This window comes from Siniperca chuatsi, linkage group LG18, assembly GCF_020085105.1.
Source record: "Siniperca chuatsi isolate FFG_IHB_CAS linkage group LG18, ASM2008510v1, whole genome shotgun sequence".
Classification (NCBI taxonomy): Eukaryota; Metazoa; Chordata; class Actinopteri; order Centrarchiformes; family Sinipercidae; genus Siniperca; species Siniperca chuatsi.
Genome location: NC_058059.1, coordinates 2,675,822 through 2,694,309, shown reverse-complemented (window position 1 = coordinate 2,694,309; position 18,488 = coordinate 2,675,822). Strand labels below are relative to the sequence as shown.

General features: G+C 40.9%; 1 protein-coding gene across 1 annotated transcript; it reads left to right on the top strand.

The window, feature by feature from the left end:
* The first annotated feature begins 1,242 nt into the window (after positions 1–1,242).
* Positions 1,243–5,070, top strand: LOC122865436 (cytochrome c oxidase subunit 5B, mitochondrial-like). The gene is made up of 4 exons (XM_044173849.1): positions 1,243–1,398; positions 2,405–2,475; positions 3,151–3,250; positions 4,523–5,070. Exons 1-4 carry the CDS (start codon positions 1,302–1,304, stop codon positions 4,633–4,635), a joined length of 381 nt encoding a protein of 126 aa, XP_044029784.1. The 5' UTR covers positions 1,243–1,301; the 3' UTR covers positions 4,636–5,070.
* Positions 5,071–18,488: the final 13,418 nt, after the last annotated feature.

The following is an 18,488-nucleotide window of genomic DNA, read 5'->3' as shown; positions in this document are numbered from 1 at the left end:
ATAAATCCTTTTTAAGTTCCCTCCTTATTTTCTCACATCTTGTTCCCTCGTACCTGCATGTATGTATTGGTACATACTGTACTGGTACACTGTTGATGATACTGAACTGGGAAGAATTACGCTGTAACACCAAAACATCTACTGTACTTACAACAGTTCAATATACATACAGCAATGTGGGTTTGAGGGAAATGATCTAAAACCAAACAAACACGTGGAAGTGGAGGAGTTCAAATACCATCTCAGGAGTAAATGCGTCAATAAATGGGCAGACGAAATTAGTTAAGATTATAAATGTGAACGATATTTGAAGTATATTTTGTCTAAAAGTAAGAGATCACTCAGTGCACAGGTAAGATGTGGCATGCTGACACAACGTATTAAAACTGAAGGGTGGATGAAGATGAGAGGATCTGTGAATACTGTGAGCTGAATGAGGTGGAAAAGGAAATTCATTTTATTCTCTACTGTCCTTTATATCATGATTCGCGACAATATTTTAAAAAGTTCCAGATGTGAGTATGGTGCTTTAATTAAATACATTTTTTAACAATGTCTTTGCGTTTTCTGAATATATTTCTAAAGCACGGGACAAGATGAGAGAAATAACTTGTGCTATAAAATCCTCATGCTTTATATGGATTACAGGCTATTTATTCATGAACTGAATCAGACATACGACGTGTTAACTCATGATTTTGTTTTGTTTGGGTTATGTTTGTTTACATGTACATATGTGACGCTGTGTGTGTATATACTTATTTAATTTCCATTATTGGATTTGTCCTTCGAGGGTCATGTAAATGGCCAAATAAGAAAATATAACCATTCATTTATTCCTTCGTACAAATTGTGCAATAACATGTACATGTTACTGTGAAATGTAAATCTAAGCAAAATGCATATACTGTACATAACCTTTGCGTGTACATAATATCTACATGTTTGCTTAGCTTTGTTATCATTGTTTTGGCTGTATGTATATCTTCCTGTACGTTTGTTTTTGCCACTGTGTGTAAACACACTGAGAGCCACTGGAAACAGGAGTCAAATTCCGTGTATTTTTAAACAAACTTGCCCAATAACGCTGATTCTGGGTCTGATTATACTGAGAGGGTTCTTTAATGCTTTGTCGACTGTCGCCGATCTAAATGGAGTCGGCAAAATATTACAAAACATGTTAAATATCAACCTAAATAGTTTTTTCTAAAGCTGAACGACGTTCAAACCCAGCGACACGTCAATATATTCCGGACGTCATCAGCGTGCGACCAGATTGTGGTGACAGGAAAGAAGGAGAAATGGCTGCAAGGTTACTGCTCCGCTCAGCTTTCAGAGCCGCGAAAACCTGCCGGGCTGCCCCGGTCCCGGCTCTGACCCGCGGCATGGCGGCTGGAGGTGAGGACGAAACCAACACCGACTCATAAAATCTGAAAGACCGGTGAAATATGATTTTGAAAAGGCAATTTGTCCGCGGCGAGCTCAGGCTGAAATCCTCCGCACTCTAGCTGGTTAGCATTAGCAACGTTAGCAGTGATGCACCGCTAGCTGCGAGAGGTCAAACGTGATTTTCAGTCATTTAATTACAAACTCAGGGGTAGCTATAAATAAACTTTATCCAAGTGTGTTTCTGTTGAATAGTGTACAGTGCAGGAACTTGTACGATTCTTCCAAACATTAGTGTTGCTAACTTATATTGACCAAAACACAGAAGGTTAGCCAGTTAGCTAACACAAGTGACTCAAAATTGATTAAGCAGCCACACGAATAACCAGTACAGTTGTGAAGTTTCGTGTAGTTAGACTCATAGGCCACCGCAGTACTAAAATTAACATGTTAATTGATAGTAATTAAATAGTATAACTAGTTATTATCAGCTAGCTGTTTGTCCACTCTGCGAAAACAATGTTTTTACAGGTGATATATCAGCTGCATAGATGGCAGGTACAGTTTCCCATTAGGATTAATAAAGTACTCTATTGTCTTTGGTCATATCGTTAATATTAGAGATGAAACAGTTGATCGACAAATTAATCTTTAGCAATTGTGACAATTGTTTAGGTAAATTATCAAGCAATAATGGCAGATATTATCCGGTTGCAGCTTCTCCAATGTGAGGATTTGCTGCTTTTCTCAGTTTGACATCACAGTAAACTGAACATCTTTGAGTTTGATCTGTTGGTCAGACAAAACGAGACATTTGAAGACGACACCTTGGACTCTGTTTTGTAGACTAAGCGATTAATCTAAAAAAACAAAAAATGAATAATAGATTAATCAAAATCAAAGTAACTGTCATTTGCAGTCCTAGTTAATGTCAAAGGAAGGTGACTTCAAAATGACCCCTCACTTGTTGCCTTTGGCCCTTCACCAGACATGTGTTTAACTTGTTATGTTATGGCAGGGATTCCCACTGATGAGGAGCAAGCCACAGGTCTGGAGAAGATCATCATGAAGGCCATGAAGGACGGAGCGGTAACATCATTTATCTAAATAAGCATTTATCTGTGGTCTGACTTGGAGTGGTGCCTTTTGTTCGGATAAGCTGCAGAAAATCGACGTATGGATATCCGCATTGTCGCCTGTAGCGTATCAGAATCTCTTGCACCCCTATCCTCCAGCTAAGAGACTTTCCAGAAGCTGCTCCACTTTTAAGTAATTAGTCTTTTAGGAGATCAGACATATTCAGAGCCAGTTAGTCATTACTCTGGAGGCTTTTATCTGCCCAGCAGGCGTGTTGTGGGACAAACTGGGAAATGAACTTCACTTATCTCAGACATTAGGTATATTACTTCTTGCCAGGATGTTTTTCACTGGGAAGTCCCTAAGCACACAGAGTAATAAACTCTGACTGTCATAGTTGCACCAGTGTCAATCTTGGTGTCTGGCTCACTGTTTAAATGCAAGGTTGTATTAATTAGAATAATTCATCCTGGTGAGAGAATGGGACCAAACTGGACCAGATACAAGAAAGCACGCCTTGATGTCACATCTGATTTGCATGTCACATTGACGGGCCTAAATAAAATGAAATGAAATATAATACTGGGAGTGTTACACGCAGGGCTCTTCACATTTAGAGGATACCTCATCCTCATATCGCAGACAGAGAAGATCACTAACCTGACGTAATCCTTCCGTCTCCTTCAGGATCCCTACAGCATGATGAAGCCAAAAGAGTACGCTGGCTCCAAGGCCGATCCCCACCTTGTTCCCTCCATCACAAACAAGAGGATTGTGGGATGTGTCTGTAAGTTGTCTGTTAAAGTCCTAGACATTATCTGGCTGGCTTGCATGAGAGACTTTACTGGAGAGGTTAACTTAGCTGAATTAAATCCATCAAAGCAGTTAAACTGAGATTTGGCATGTGTTGACAGTGAACTTTTCTTGGTGGAAGACTTGACCAGATGTTTGAGTGAAAAAGAGAGAATTTAAATGACTCAAGACATTATATGATACGCTTCTTACCCGGATTTTGGCAGACATTTATTTTATCCAAGTTTTTTTTTTTTTTGGAAAGCAATCAGTAGAAGTTGTTCACACAGGTATAGAATGCAACGTAACTGGGTTACCTAAAACACGTGAAGTCTGAAACTTTGTAATGGTGAGAACATGAAGCTTAAAGGGGTAAAACTGACCGTAATGGAAAATGTTACGATCTTGCTCTAAAATCAGCCAAAAACAGTGAGGTTTTTATGTCCAAATAACAGCACAGAGTTATCCAGAGTAACTTTATATCAGCCTTAGCCTTGTTTTTGATGGTGAGGTGGGAAAGTTAACCAGATGTACATTTTCCAAACCAACCAGTTCCTCTTCATCACTGAAGTCTTTTCTGTTGTAAAAACCCAAACATGCTGTAAGAAAACACTTCTGCTAACACATAAATCTCCCCTTGTTGTGCGGCTTGTCCAAGTAAAGGCCAATTCATGGTTTCCGTACGTGGCGTACATTTTGTCATCTATCCCCCAACAGCCACAAGGGACAACAATGAGCCCATTTCACACTCAAACTTACTTGGACAAGCGACACAAAGGTGAGATTTGTGCTTTATCAGAACTGTTTTCAAACTGTATTTTTCAGTTTTACAAGAGAGAAGACTTGAGTGATGAAGACTAACCGGTTGGTTTGGCAAATGCGCGTCTGGTTAACTTCCCCACCTCTGATAAAGAGCAGCACACAGCTGCTTCCCGAAACGTTTCCATGGGAAGCATCCCGGACTGTCTCTCACGCAGCGGATGAGACCATCTGAATGAGGCTTAGTTCTTTTAGATTACCAACAAACACCATGAAAGTATCACAGAAAGTCTTTGTAGCTGAAGCCACGTGTTCTGCAATTTTTTTATTTTATTTTTTATTTTTTTAAGCATTCACATTTACATCCAGCCCCACATTTCACGCCCACGTTGTCACTTTTACATTATTCTAAAATATGTATCCAGATGTGTTTATTCAGTTTTTGTCCAGTTATGTCAGAGCTTCTTTGTGTTTGCGTCTCTCACCTGGTCTCATTTCCTCTCTGCAGGTGAAGAAGACAACACCGCCGTGGTTTGGTTCTGGCTTCATGATGGCGAGGCCCAGCGCTGCCCGTCCTGTGGTTCCCACTACAAGCTGGTGGCCCATGAGCTCCCCCACTAACTTAAACATACCTCTGTTATTATAGACATCTATTACGCAGCTGTGTGTCTGCACAGTGTTAGCTTCTCTCTGAAATATTCCTCTCACCTTCAGAACGAGGCGAAGAACGATCAGACGGCGACGTTTTCAATCTTCAGTCTCCAGGAAGTGTATTTATCTTGGAACTTTTTGGTTCTGTCTACTTCCTGGTCTTAAGTTGTGAGTCCTTGTCTGATTGGTCTTTCACTTGTTCTGTCACAGTACTTGATCTACCTGCTAACCTCATCAGTCTTTGCTTTACATGTTACCATTTACAGAGGGATCAGATGTGGTTTGGGACACAACTGTTTTAAACATTTCCATGAAGCTGCAGTTTACATTGACACATGTACTGTACAACATTACACTTGGTCCACTTACTCCTTTTATTGAACCAATAAAGTTTCTGAACTCATATTCCTCTGCTGTGGATGTGCTTTACTTGTCGCACGCTCTTTTCTTCAGTTGTCAAGAAGGTTGAATTCAGCCAGTACCTGCGAAATGACCTGTATTGATCAAACTTCTAAGAGCTACACTTCAAAAACGACTCAACTGAGGAGTAAAGAAACTGAGTGAAGACAAAGACTCATTCATGAACAGACTCCAACTGACAGTGGAGTAAGAGTTTTAAGGTCAACTGTCAAATGACATGATTAATCGGGTGTATGCTCTGAGTAGGAACAGCCTATCAGAGACAAGGATTTAACCTATACCTGCCCCATTGTTCATTCTTCAAGGGACCGTTAAATTCAAATGAAAAATACATATTTTTCCTCTCACAACAAACCTGTGGATTATTTATCTTGAGAAACCAGGTCGTGATTTCTGGAAAGAGACGTTGCTGTTAAGTATTTTTTTGGCGCTTTGAGCACCACAAGCCGTATAGTCCCATTATATTAAAAAAATGCAGACATCTCCAAAACTCTGCTACTCGCATCAAAACAATCTAGATGGGGAAAAAAAAGTTTAATTTTGGGGTGAACTGTCCCTTTAAAACATATTTTGCTCAGCGATATGTTCTGTAAAAATAGGGTTATGTTTTTCATTTATTCATTCATTTTATTTGTGTGAAATCTTTACGCCACCAGCAGTTCATTTGTGTAGTTAACAACCATCTAATACGTATATTTAAATGTATAAAAAGGGATTCAATAATAGAACGTTGGCTGAGATGGAAACATAAAGAAAGCAAGAAATTCAGCTGCTAGTAGACGACGCACCTGAGACACATCATAGAAGGAGAATTTATGACCACATTAACAAGTTCAGACAATGAAGATTCATGAAAATGCGATCGTAAATAAAATATTTGCTTTATTCTTGTTTGCAGCCCTGATAAATGCAACATGTAACATCCTGTTGTAAACCAAATGTAAACTGGGCTAAAACTGTTCTTAAGTATTCGTATTCGTGATCTATTTTGTGCTACATATCACCGCTGTTTGTGTACTGCATTCGTCTGGGATCTGTTTTAGTAAATGTCAGAGACCTTTGTAGCTCATAAATTTCAGAAATAAGAAGTTTGTGAGTAACAGTGAAGGATTTTTACTTACATTTTACTTGAGTAGTTTTATAAATATGGGTTCAGCTCTGTAGTCAGTACACATGAGCAGATTTGTATGTGAGATAAGTGTTTGATCCGTTGAGTAAAGGAGGAACAGTAAATGGACAGACCTGACTGAGTGTGAGGAGGAAGATGTATGTGGTCTTTATTTAAAAACATCTCTGCCACCAGAGGGCGCCAGTTACAAATATATTCAACTTCTGCTCCTGAAGCTGCTCAATATGTTTTATTGACTACACAGCTGTTCTCTTTTAACTGGCTGGTTTGATAGTTAATTTCCTATGTCACATCTCTGTATTGGCGACACAAGTATCCTCATTATATCATGAAATAAAAGTTTTTTTCAGGCGAAAACACAGTGAAGGACAACTACTTTATATACTGCCGGGTATCTTAACCCATAAAAACACATCATAATTTATTAGTTGATTATATTTTGTATTAATAATCTGACTAGTAAGTAACTAGTAACTAAAGCTGTCAAAATAGATGTAGTGGAGTGAAAAGTACAATATTTCCCTCTGAAATGTAGTGGAGTATAGTGCAAGCAGGTTGGAGCGGGTGGAGAAAAGCGTCAGGTGTGTTGTGTGATAAAAGAGTCTCAGCAAGAATGAAAGGAAAGGTGTTGGAGACGGTGGTGAGACCAGCGATGTTGTACAGCTTAGAGACAGCGGCACTGAAGGAAAGACAAGAGGCAGAGCTGGAGGCAGCAGAGCTTAAGATGTTGAGGTTCTCTTTGGGAGGGACGAGGACGGACAGGATCAGGAACGAGGACATCGGAGGGACAGCTCATGTTAGACGTTTCGGAGATAAAGTCAGAGAGGCCAGATCGAGGTGGTTTGGACGTGTTCAGAGGAGAGACTGTGAATATATTGGTAGAAGGATGCTGAGGCTGGAGCTGCCAGGCAGGAGGTCTAGAGGAAGACCAAAGAGGAGATTTATGGATGTAGTGAGAGAGGACATGAAGTTAATGGGTGTGAGTGAAGAGGACGCAGAGGACAGGGTTAGATGGAGGCACATGATTCGCTGTGGCGACCCCTGAAAGGGAACAGCCGAAAGGAAAAGAAGATAAAGTTGTAATAAAAAGGAGTTTTGGCGTGTAGAAATAGTGACTGCCTTGGGAGAGATTAGTCATAGACAGACTGCAGAGCAGCGAGATGGTGTCAGGAGGCAACAACAAGGACTTTTCTCAAATACCGACACACCACTGATCCCTGTGACCTTTACACACAGACTGCAGGGACGGGACATTGTTCTGTGTCAACGCCTTTTATGCACAATGGACAGATAACCCACTTAGCTTCAGATGTCACCTAAACACACCCAAGGATCTTCTCACCGTAATTCTGTTATATTTGTTCAGTTTAAATGGCCACTCTTCATAAAGCATTAAAAGTAATGATCATCACTGAAGATCTTGTTTAAGTTTTGTATTGTCTGGATTTTCAGACGTTAAAATAACTTTACAAAATGCAAAGTGCTTAACTTCTCTCAGCTTTCAGCGAGAACCTGACTCTTCCCTCTTGGCTTCACTAGTCGTGAGCAGCTCAAACAGGTACAGGGAACTGGACAACACCACTAAAACTCCCCCAAAGTACTGCAGACTAAGGGCTGGGTTCAGACGGAAAAGGACCAGGTTGTTGTACATGTTGTCTGCCCGCGTCGGAACTTCTTCCACTACTGATGATGTTTTCCCCGACAGTGTTTTCGTGCTGAGCTGCAGTGGATGGACGGAAACACAAAGAGGGAATTTTGTACTTAAAAGAAATTAACTTAACACTTGATTTGTGTAACTCCGACTGCCGGAGCCTGATATTAACTTCAGGTAAACTTGTACATTTTGCACAGAACTGTGGAATTTGTTCCCCATCACTTACATTGACGGCATGTTAGGAAGGGGTCTCTTAATGTCCAGGATGAACAGGAATGATGATTACAGCAAGAAAAAAACGGTTTCAGTGTTCATATAGGCGCATAAGATAGACTTGAAAAACTGTGAACCTATCCTTTGGCAGGGGAACTGCGCATTGTAAAAAGAACAAAAAACATTAAACATGAAAGAAGGCAGCAAAAAGAAACTGTCCTTTGAATTATAACCACCTGTCGCTAACCAGCACTTTGTATGTGTAGTTATTTGTCTTGTGATGGGGACTTCCAAATATGTTGATTAAGTCCTACAGAACTAGGGAGCAAACAACAAACTACATACAGTGTGAAATATCAGCCTCACTTACTGTCCAGGCAAAGTGCCGTCCCACTCCTCGTGCAGAGTTTGGAGCCCTGAAACCCTCCTGCACTCACACACTTATGCTGATGTCACAGGTGAGGGAGTCTGGTTCGGGCTTTGGAACTGGGCCCAAGACAGTGTCGAGCAGGGGTTGGTGTTATTTATGCAGCTGTGGCCGGACTTCTTTTGCTCCTCTTCCTCTAGAGGAGCCATTTGGCTCGGTCTTTTGCTTTTCTCGGCAGCGTGACTCGAGCTGGCATTCAGAACAAAACATGGTGGGAAGATAGCCCAGTGCCTCCAGGTGCAGAAAATGTAATTAAAACAAGGATTTTTGTTGCCTTTTGGGCCATATAACTTCCTGGCTTAGTGGGGACTCGAATTTCTTGAATTAATCTGCTGAAAGGACCACAGGTGCAGTCCAGCTCACGCATGTCCATCCTCATCTGGGGCCAGATGTGTAAAGGATGTGTACGCACAGAAAACATGCACACACAATTATTGAGTTAACTGAATTACCTGAGCACCACTCTAACTGACACATCTTGGCATTTCATTACTGCTTCCTACCTTTTTTGGGCATTTTATGTTTTTATTAAACCCCTTTTAGACAAGAGACGAGTGTCTGACGGCGGTGTACTGAACACTGTCTACTGTTTCACCTGTGTTCATATGAGACAGCTGTCCGCCTGCTTCTGCTGTTAGTACAAACTCCAGTCTGCAGTGTAGTTCCATACACGTCACTGATAAACCACAGAATTACATCCAGTAATTACCAGATAAAAGTTAAGCTTCAGTTTCACCCCTCTATCCGCCCTCTCTCTCTTATGATCGTCCGTAAGTGTTACGTTTTTTTGCAGTGAGTCGGTCAATCGACGGTATCATTGAATTTATTTCCGTTCCTGACGAGCGTTGGCCCAAACAGATAGACCCCCGCAGGATTGCCCCGCGTCCCTGTGTTGGTCTGAATGCTGTGTTAGAGAGTTGACAGTGAAGAGATGACAGGAAATGAAGAGAGAGGCAGAAGTTGGACTCAAACCGGGAATGTTGTGTGTCTGAGGCTGAAACAGGGCTGATATCACTCCCGTTTCAGCCTCTTCACTGGTAACCAGTAAGTTTTAGAATTGAGTTTAAATTTTACTGGTTACCTTTAAAGCACTTCATGGTTAAGCTCCCAGTTATATTGCTAATTTTCTGCTCTCCTGTGAGTCAGATCCTCAGGCAGGGCTCTGCTGGCTCTTCCTGAGTCCTGGTGCAGGACTAAAGGTGACAGAGCATACTGGCGCCTTTAAACCCCTAGACCCCCGAGGCGCCACACCTCTAATTTTTTAATGAATAAATTTGTCTTTTCTGAGCCACATGTACCTCGAAGTATCTTAACACTGACTACGGGACCTTGTAATTACATACACCCTCAACACCCTGCTCTTTTATTCTGTACTTCTTTCTGGTGGAGCGGAGCTCTGTAACAGTGAGGACGAAAATGATTTGTCTACAGTAGAAGAAGCTAAATGTGGGTTAGCAGGTACCCCATTGTCACGGTCGAACAGACGACTCATCACTTCTGTTTTTATATTTTTTGCTTTTTTAATTTACTGTCAGTTTTTAATGTGCAAATAAAAACAGGTGTGTAGAAACTTAAAATGCTCAAGAATACAGGACATGTAAACAGCACAAAGATTAGAACTTTAGTGACATTTAAATTAATTAATTAATTATTTAATTACTTATTAATTAATTAATTATTATTTAATTGACAATATTCAAATGCCCATCTCAGCAGCACCTGCAGCTTCTCCAGTGGCAATCCATTGTTTCCCTTCTGTCACTCATCTCTGCAGCTTCTCATTAGTGACACTTATAAAATTCACATACAGCACTAATGGGCTGTGCAGCTCTCCTCCCACCTCATGCGGCGTGTCTCCATCTTCTTCTTCTTCTTCTTCTTCCGTAGCAGCACTCTCATCTCGGCTGTCAGACAGAAGCCGTTACCGTCGCTCACTGTGGTACATCTGTGACAGCTAAGTGTACCGCATGGAAACAGCTGGAGTGTGGGTGTGCACGGTGAGCTTTAAGACCAGCTTTTGCTCTTTCACCCGGTTGGCTACAACGGATGTTTGACCTTTCCCATGTTCCTGAAGCAAATTTCTTTCTTCTCTTTAACAACATTTCTGTCACCAGCTTTGATACTTCCAAGTGGAAAGAGTTCTTGACGATTTCTCACCCCTTTCTGTGGACTTCCTCGTATACTATGGCCGCTTAAAATACTCATTTAAGATTAGCTGGCAGTTGTCTAATCAACTAAAACATGTCTGGTGTAAGTCAGTAAATTATGTGTACATGCAGTCACTTTATTATACAGTAAATTGATTCTGGTCCCAGTCTATAGTGTTGAGGAAATCAAGCAATTCTGCACTCTGGGCCACAAAAACATAAGTAAACCAGACCAAGAGTCTACAGTCATGCTAGCGGCAGGTTGTACAGGGATGCTTTGAACTACATGCTAACTTCAGCATGCTAACATGCTCACAATGACAATGCTAACATGCTGGTATAGCAGGTATAATGATGTCATCTAACATCAGCATGTTAGCATAGTCATTGTGAGCCTTCAGTGTGAGTTCTGTAGGACAATCTGCTATCTAACCAAATTCTTAAGTACTTATAATGCAGTACTGTATTGGAGATGGAACATCAATGCAAATATTTTGTCCTTTGTTTTGTTTAAAACAAGCTTTAAATAAAAAAAAGAGATATGGAAGTCGTCAAAAACACACTGTAGTCTGGAGAAGGCAGATGACATCTATGATGGTATCGTCAGCATAAAAATGGACATTGCAATGCTATGTTGGAAAATAAATATGTTTTTATATGGAGTAAATATCAGGGGGTCTAATAATGTTCCTTGTGGGACACCTTTATCAACCATCTAGGGACTTGATTTGAGTGTTAGAGATGGCTCAATCAATTTGAGTTAAGTACAACTAATTGTTCAACACGATATCACAGTTAAAAATGAATCTATGATCCGGTTTACAAGACCATTAAAGGGTTAAGGATGTTGTTGTTGCTGTTTTGCCAGAATACATTTTGTGAGTGAAGATATGTGCTGCCTACTGTGTAGTTTTGTGCGCTTTCTCTATATATCCCCCCAAAAAAAATCAGCACTCTTTTAACCTCTTTCTCATTTTGATGTGTCAATTTCTGCCCATTTTTTCTGAAGGAAAACAGTATTTTTGCTTTCCTGTCTTCTCTCGCCCCCGCCTCCCCCTTCTATAAGTGAATGGAAAACGGATGTTAATGAGTAGAGGAAGAGCTATAACATTGTGAACCAGAAAAGATATTCTGGGTAATTAAGCATAACTTGTGCTTTCACAAAGAAACAATCAGAACACTAAGACGGACACATAAATACATACACTCATGCATGCAGGGAGCAGGGATTAGAAAGGAAGTGTGGGCGACACGGGTAATTGAGCATCACTGTGCTTTTGGTCGTCATAGAAACCCTATCTCATGAGGCATTATGGTGTTTCAGAGGCCTCTTAAGTTCCTGCAGCTCATTGCATGGTCACAGAAAGTCATTAGAGATGCTACAGTGAAGAATTGGATGTCAGCACCGGCCAGAAAGAGAGCATATTTGTCAATTTGGTAGCATCTTGGCTAAAAGCCTCTGCTTGAATTTACATCCAGTAGTAGTATCAGTAGTAAAAGTACACAAGTATTCTTAGCTTCGTGTAGTTAAAGTATCAGTAGTAAAAGTACACAAGTATTCTTAGCTTCGTGTAGTTAAAGTATCAGTAGTAAAAGTACACAAGTATTCTTAGCTTCGTGTAGTTAAAGTATCAGTAGTAAAAGTACACAAGTATTCTTAGCTTCGTGTAGTTAAAGTATCAGTAGTAAAAGTACACACGTATCATCAGCTTCATGTTGTTGACAATATGTGTGTTTGAAGCCCTGTGATTGCCTGAGCTTCACATGTTTGCCTCCCAGTATGAAAAACCAGTCTGTTTCCATCCAGTTTAGTTAGAGCTTGTAGTTTTAGACAGCCAAACTGTTGATCCTGGATTGCAGCAGACTTTGCAGTTCATGTCTTTGGTGGGTGTTTGGGGAGATGAAGAGAAACGTCTGGTACTGGGAGGCAATTAATCTGCAAGCATCAGTATCATAAGCAAAAGGAAATATGGTACTCTAAAGATAAGACACCTACCAACATTTCACGTAAGGCTCACGGACCCCCAAACTTCAATGCTGGCTTGAGTTATTTCAAGTCCATGTTGGTCAGTACTGTGAAAAACCTTTCAATCAAGGCAGACTCCTTCCTAATGTCCCCGAGGAGGTTCACAACATGATGTTACACCCAATTTAAGCTCCTGTCAGACCAAGGTACGAACATTCATCACAGAGAAATGGATTTAGGGAGGCCTTGGCAGACTTTACCCCTGAGATTCTAAAAGAGAAATCAAAAACCACATTTCATTTCATTTCTTCACATGCACCTTACTTTGAGGGCCTCGTGTTTTGCTCAAACCAATCAAAATGCTCTCTGCACCTTTGTGAGCTGCCAGAGAAATTTCAAATCTAACATATTGATATAAAAGGTGCACGTCCACTAATGTAGCTGACCTGGAACTACTTGCTCTCAATATCCTGCTCATTAAGGGATGTAATTATTGCACCCATGTTGCCACGGAGCTACAGGCTTCATGTCAAGTACTATAGTTTTATTTCAGACACCTCATAAAGTTTGATGAGAAAAGGTAAAATGTAATTAGTTTAGGTGTTTAAGCTTTGTGTCTCTTTCACTCCCTGTGAAGAAAATTGAGCAGCAGATGAGAGCACAGGAAACAATGACTGCCAACCCCCCTCAGGACGGTAAAAGAGTAGAGGCTGCAGGATGCTGCTAATGAGGTGGAGGGAACGCACAGAAATGCATAAAGCACTTTAAAGGAACGTAGCAAAGCAGGTGGAGCAACAGCAGCAGCAACTTTTTATACACAGGGCTGAGTATCAACAAGTTGACATCAAATGTCTGGTGAAATTTGTGGTCTTGTTTACTTTTTCTTTAATCAGAGTCCTGATTTAAAACAGGAATTTTGTTTATTTTCAAGAAGGGTTTTTGTAATGCAAGGTATCAAAAAAAAAAAGTATCATCTTGGTAGCTGTATCTCAACTCAGGTGTCGTATTGTCATTGGTGTCAAAAACAATACCCAGCCCCGTTTGGGACTGTCTCATCACTGCTTGGGACACAGGTCTGGTTCTACGGGAAAGCTAAGGGAAGTTAAGCTGTTTTCTGTGGTTTAACGGAGGTGGGACAGTTAACCAGACGTACATTCGCCAAATCAACCAGTTAGCCTTCATCCTTTAAGTTTTTTTCTCTTGAGCCATCAGCGTAAATGCTTATGTAGTTACCCCACCTATTCCTAAAGATTACCTATTTCACCTTTCTGTATTAATTCTTTTATTGACAAGTCCACATCTCCTCTGTCCACAGCCACCGAGGGACAGGTAGCCAGCATACAGAGGGCCCTACCGTTATTCCACTAAATCCCAGTTCCTCTGAGGGTTTTCTTACGGAATTCAAATCGCTGCCCTTATTAATCCTACTACCACCTTTCAAGAAACTCAGGTAGACTCCTTCCTGAGGGCGGGGCTTAAGCAACACAGAGTAGCTTAAATTTCTGAGTTCTCAGACCATTTTTCACAATTGAGAATGACTTCCGGACGGGAGCCGAAACGTCTTGATTCTGAAAACAGTGTCCAGATGACTACGACTGAAACCTTTTCTACGATATATAATTCAATCTCGTAAAACAAAAGCACTGTCACCAGATGATAACCAGTAACGCTGACTGAGCTCAGAACACAAGAATCAAGACAAACAAGTCTGTCCAAGCGCCTCACTCAAGTCTGAGAAAAGAGGAAGTAACACGCATACACACACACAGTATACAGTATAATGAACCCATCCAGCACTTGGTCAGTTTTCTTTAAATCTGCGCTTGTTTTCTTGGTTAGGTTTAATGTGTATTATCCCGCCAGAGACTAAAACATTAATAACACTCACCCTGCCTCAGATTTGCTTTTCCTTCATCTGCTCTGTCGACTCAAAATGTAGTCTGAACTCTGACTGAACACTTTCAGTTTTAGTGTTTTGTTTAATGTGCAGTTCCTGTACCACCTGATCAGTGTTGTTCCTCCCCTCGCTATTTAGCAATCACATGTGTTTGTACTTTTTAAAATCCAGGTCTCTTCATGATCACCTCCCTCTGCTTGGATAGCTCAAAACTAAAATAGATCAACTTAACCCAGGTAACTAAGTTCACATCATGGGTGCCTGAAGTAGGGGGTCCAAGGGGCCATTGGCCCCCCTACTTTAAGCCCCTGTCCGATTTTTTTAAATTGGCGAATCACTGTAGAAAACGGCTAATGCCAGGCTAATAGCAACAGGTTACTCATTTAAAGTATTTATGGTGATTAATAATTAATATGCCACAATTCCATCAGCATTAGTAATCTAAATTACTTTAAAGTAATTTCATATCCTTGCTGATGTATACCCAAAGCTAATGTTAGCCTTAGCTAACATAGCTATTGTTAGGAATTTAGAGCCAACTAACCAAATAATACTTGTATTATCTTAGTAGAACGCAATCACACATTGCATCATATAAAACACCACGTCGCAGGCATCGGTATGGCATATTATTTAAGCTGTTTTCTACCAGCATACCACTCCTGATCCAGCGACATGTATATATACATATAAACACTGTCAACAAAGACAGAAAAAATATACATTTACAGCAGAACCTGTTTTGATTTGATTTGATGTGACAGTCTGACAGTGGCCTACCACTTTCCATGAACACGAGTGGCATACCATCAGCCACTTTTACATCTCGGTGATACTGTTGCTTTTTGTGGAACTTCATACTGCAACGAAAGCTCAGCTGGCTTTGTTGTTACATGACTTGGTTGGTTAATTGTTCATGTGAAGTCTCCGGCCTATTTACTGCTACACACACACACACACACACACAGACACACAGACACACACACACACACACACAATCCTGAAATGAATCTGGCGCCCTTGGTTCAGATTGCTGTTCAGCAAACTTAACCTACTGAGCTGGGTTTACCTACCTTGGGTGGTTCTGGTTGTAAAAATTTTAAAATAAATCAGCAGAGCTATGTGTGTCTATATTTCAAATCTAGTTTCAGCAGGAATGTTTAATCAACCAGTAGCGACAGTGCCGGTGGATGGCCAGGCTAACAATGTAATCATTGTCAACATCAGTGAACGCGGCTGAGCGATCAGAAACAATTAGCTCTCGAAAACAAGCTAACAAGGTGCTGCTCATTCTGCCTGAGAGGCCACTTCTCATTCAGTCCCCAGCAGGTAACAGCACTGACCTGCCGGACAAAAATCATCACCAGCATTAGATTCGCCTAGCAACCTGGGACATCTCCAAATACAGAACTTGTAGCCTCGGTCCATTTAGCAGAAAAATGTAGATTTTTTAAATGAACACTAAATAAAATGGACTTTGTAATGTGAAATAGGTCACTCGCAGCAACAAACCCACAGAGAATTATCCACCTGCAGCTTTTTAGCCTCTTTTTGTCTCTGTTTCGGCTTCTTGTCTACACTAAGTGGGAGTTTTTCTCTCCCAAAAATTTAATAGAGCTTTTCCTGTGTTTGGGGGGAAAACTGCAAGTTAAGAGTATAACCTCTGTTCCCTCTAATTTATTTCTACTTTACTTTAAATGTCTCTAAATGTCAATAAAGGCGATCTTACAACACAGCTGTTGTCATTAACCTGCATTTATGTAGATTTTTTCAGACGACACTACAATCATAAAATAATGAGGCGCAATTAAATCACTATTTTATACTCGTCCAGTTGTCTGACAACAGAAACTAAAAAATATGTAAATGTGAATTTGGTTGCATTAAAACACAGTATAGGTGAACAGAGGTTTAACTAGCTGAGCAGATAATCAGCTGTGTCAGTCTCTTTACCAGATTTTCAGCTTAATGTGGATGCTTAGCTTTGATTTTACAACACATTTACTTTCAGTCTCCCTGCTCTCTATAACCTCATTTCCAGCAGCAGCAGGCATTAGGGTTGATAAACTCGCTGTGCACGAGCTGCTCAGCAGCAAACAGCAGACAGACACAGTCGGAGAGCAGCTGGTGAACATAGCGGAGCATCTAGCAGCTAAAGAGCCAGATGTTTCCCTCAGGAGACCAAACACAGAGCTGACCGAGAGAAGACCGGACTGACGTTCATCAGGCGACACAAACACGACTCTAAATTAATGCTAATGTTGCTCCGTATCTGCTGGATGTTTCAAACAGGCAACTGTTTGCTAACACGTTCGCCAAAACAACTTTTTAAGGTGATAATATGTCAGGGCTGTGTGTCAGCTTAATGTAGTTCTTCTTCTGCCCCCAAGTGGCTTAAAGATGTAATATCAGTGTCTTAATCGTCACTGGAGAGGAAGCCCAAACCATCATGCTTTTATCAATCTGCCGTTATTCTTGGAGAACTCTTTATCTTGCTTTCTCAGTCAACCTCTTTTTTTTATTGCTTCCTTCCTTCTGCCTTCATCTGCCCCTGTAGACCAGGACAGATGAAGATGGATGTCTTTGCTGAAGGGAGTGTATGCAGTGTATTGACAGCACCTGTAGCAGGCCATTCTGCTCTAATAAGATAAATACGATGGGGCTAAGTACTGCATCGAGATGAATGACGCCTGTGTGTATGCGTATGGTTTATGTCTCTGCGTGTGAGTGGTATAAAATGAGATGTACTGAGATGCTGTTCAACCACTATTGCGTTTAGTACAATCTCATGCACTTTGCAGGATTAAGGTCTAAATATGCACCTTTCCCACATCGGAATTAGGGGAGCAGGAGAGTGGAAGTAGGTGGGTTTGAACTTCTGCAACTACTTCTGTCACTTTTCACGCAGCGTTATCCCAGCACAGTGTCTCTGGGAATTATGACCATATTGTCACAATTTATGTCCAGTGCCAACCTTCAGTGTCAGTGAAAGTATTGCTTTATATGTAGAGAGGTGGAAAGTAAAGGTGTGGAGCGGTTCTGACTTTATGACCAGAGTTCATGTCGTATCACAGACCTGCAATTAATGTTCATCTTTTTTAATCAACTGTAACCACAATTCTTCTCTAACTTTAAGTGTTTTAGTTGCTTAAGCCTAACCATACCTTGACCATTGTTTATTTGCCATAAGCGCAGTCTTTCCCTAACCTTGACCATACTGTAGTTGCAATGTGGAGCTAGGAAGTAGGAACTCTGAGAACCTTAAATATCTGTACCAGATTTCATGGCGATCCATCCAACAGTTGTCAAGATGTTTCACTCAAAACAAAATGTCCACCTCATGGTGGTGCTAGAGGAACAGTGAATTACCAAAGTCATTAGGATTCATCATCTGGGAACCACAAAATCATTTCATCTAGTAATAATAAGACTTTGACCTCATGGTGGCCTGGATGAAAAGTCACTACTTATGGATGGAAACTTGACTTACGACGGCAGGCTTTCACCCTGCCTTCGAGGGCGGCCATTGGTAACAACCGCAACACTTTTATGTACGAACTAGTTTCAAGCATAACCTGCACTTGGCCACCATTCAGACGTCTTCCCGGGTTTCACTCACACAGCTCAGTAACTAAGCTGCAAGCTCCAAGTGCTTGCACTAGGTGCTCACATCAGCCAGACATAAAGTTTATTGCAAAATGTATTGCCTGTAATATTGGAGATTTAAGATAAGATAAGTGTCTGTCTATGTTTAATAACTCCATATATTGGGTATTATTGCAAGCTATTACTGTTATATGAGCCTGGGGCAAATCAAATCTCCGAGCTCTGTGGAAAACATTTGTGTCAAAGGATCTTCAGAGAGAGAGATGAGATGAGCGCAAACAGAAAATACAAGATGAGTCTTCGAGTCCTGGGCTTTAGCTGGGCCTCAGAATGATTCAGAGGACTGTGTATGGTTCCTCCTGGT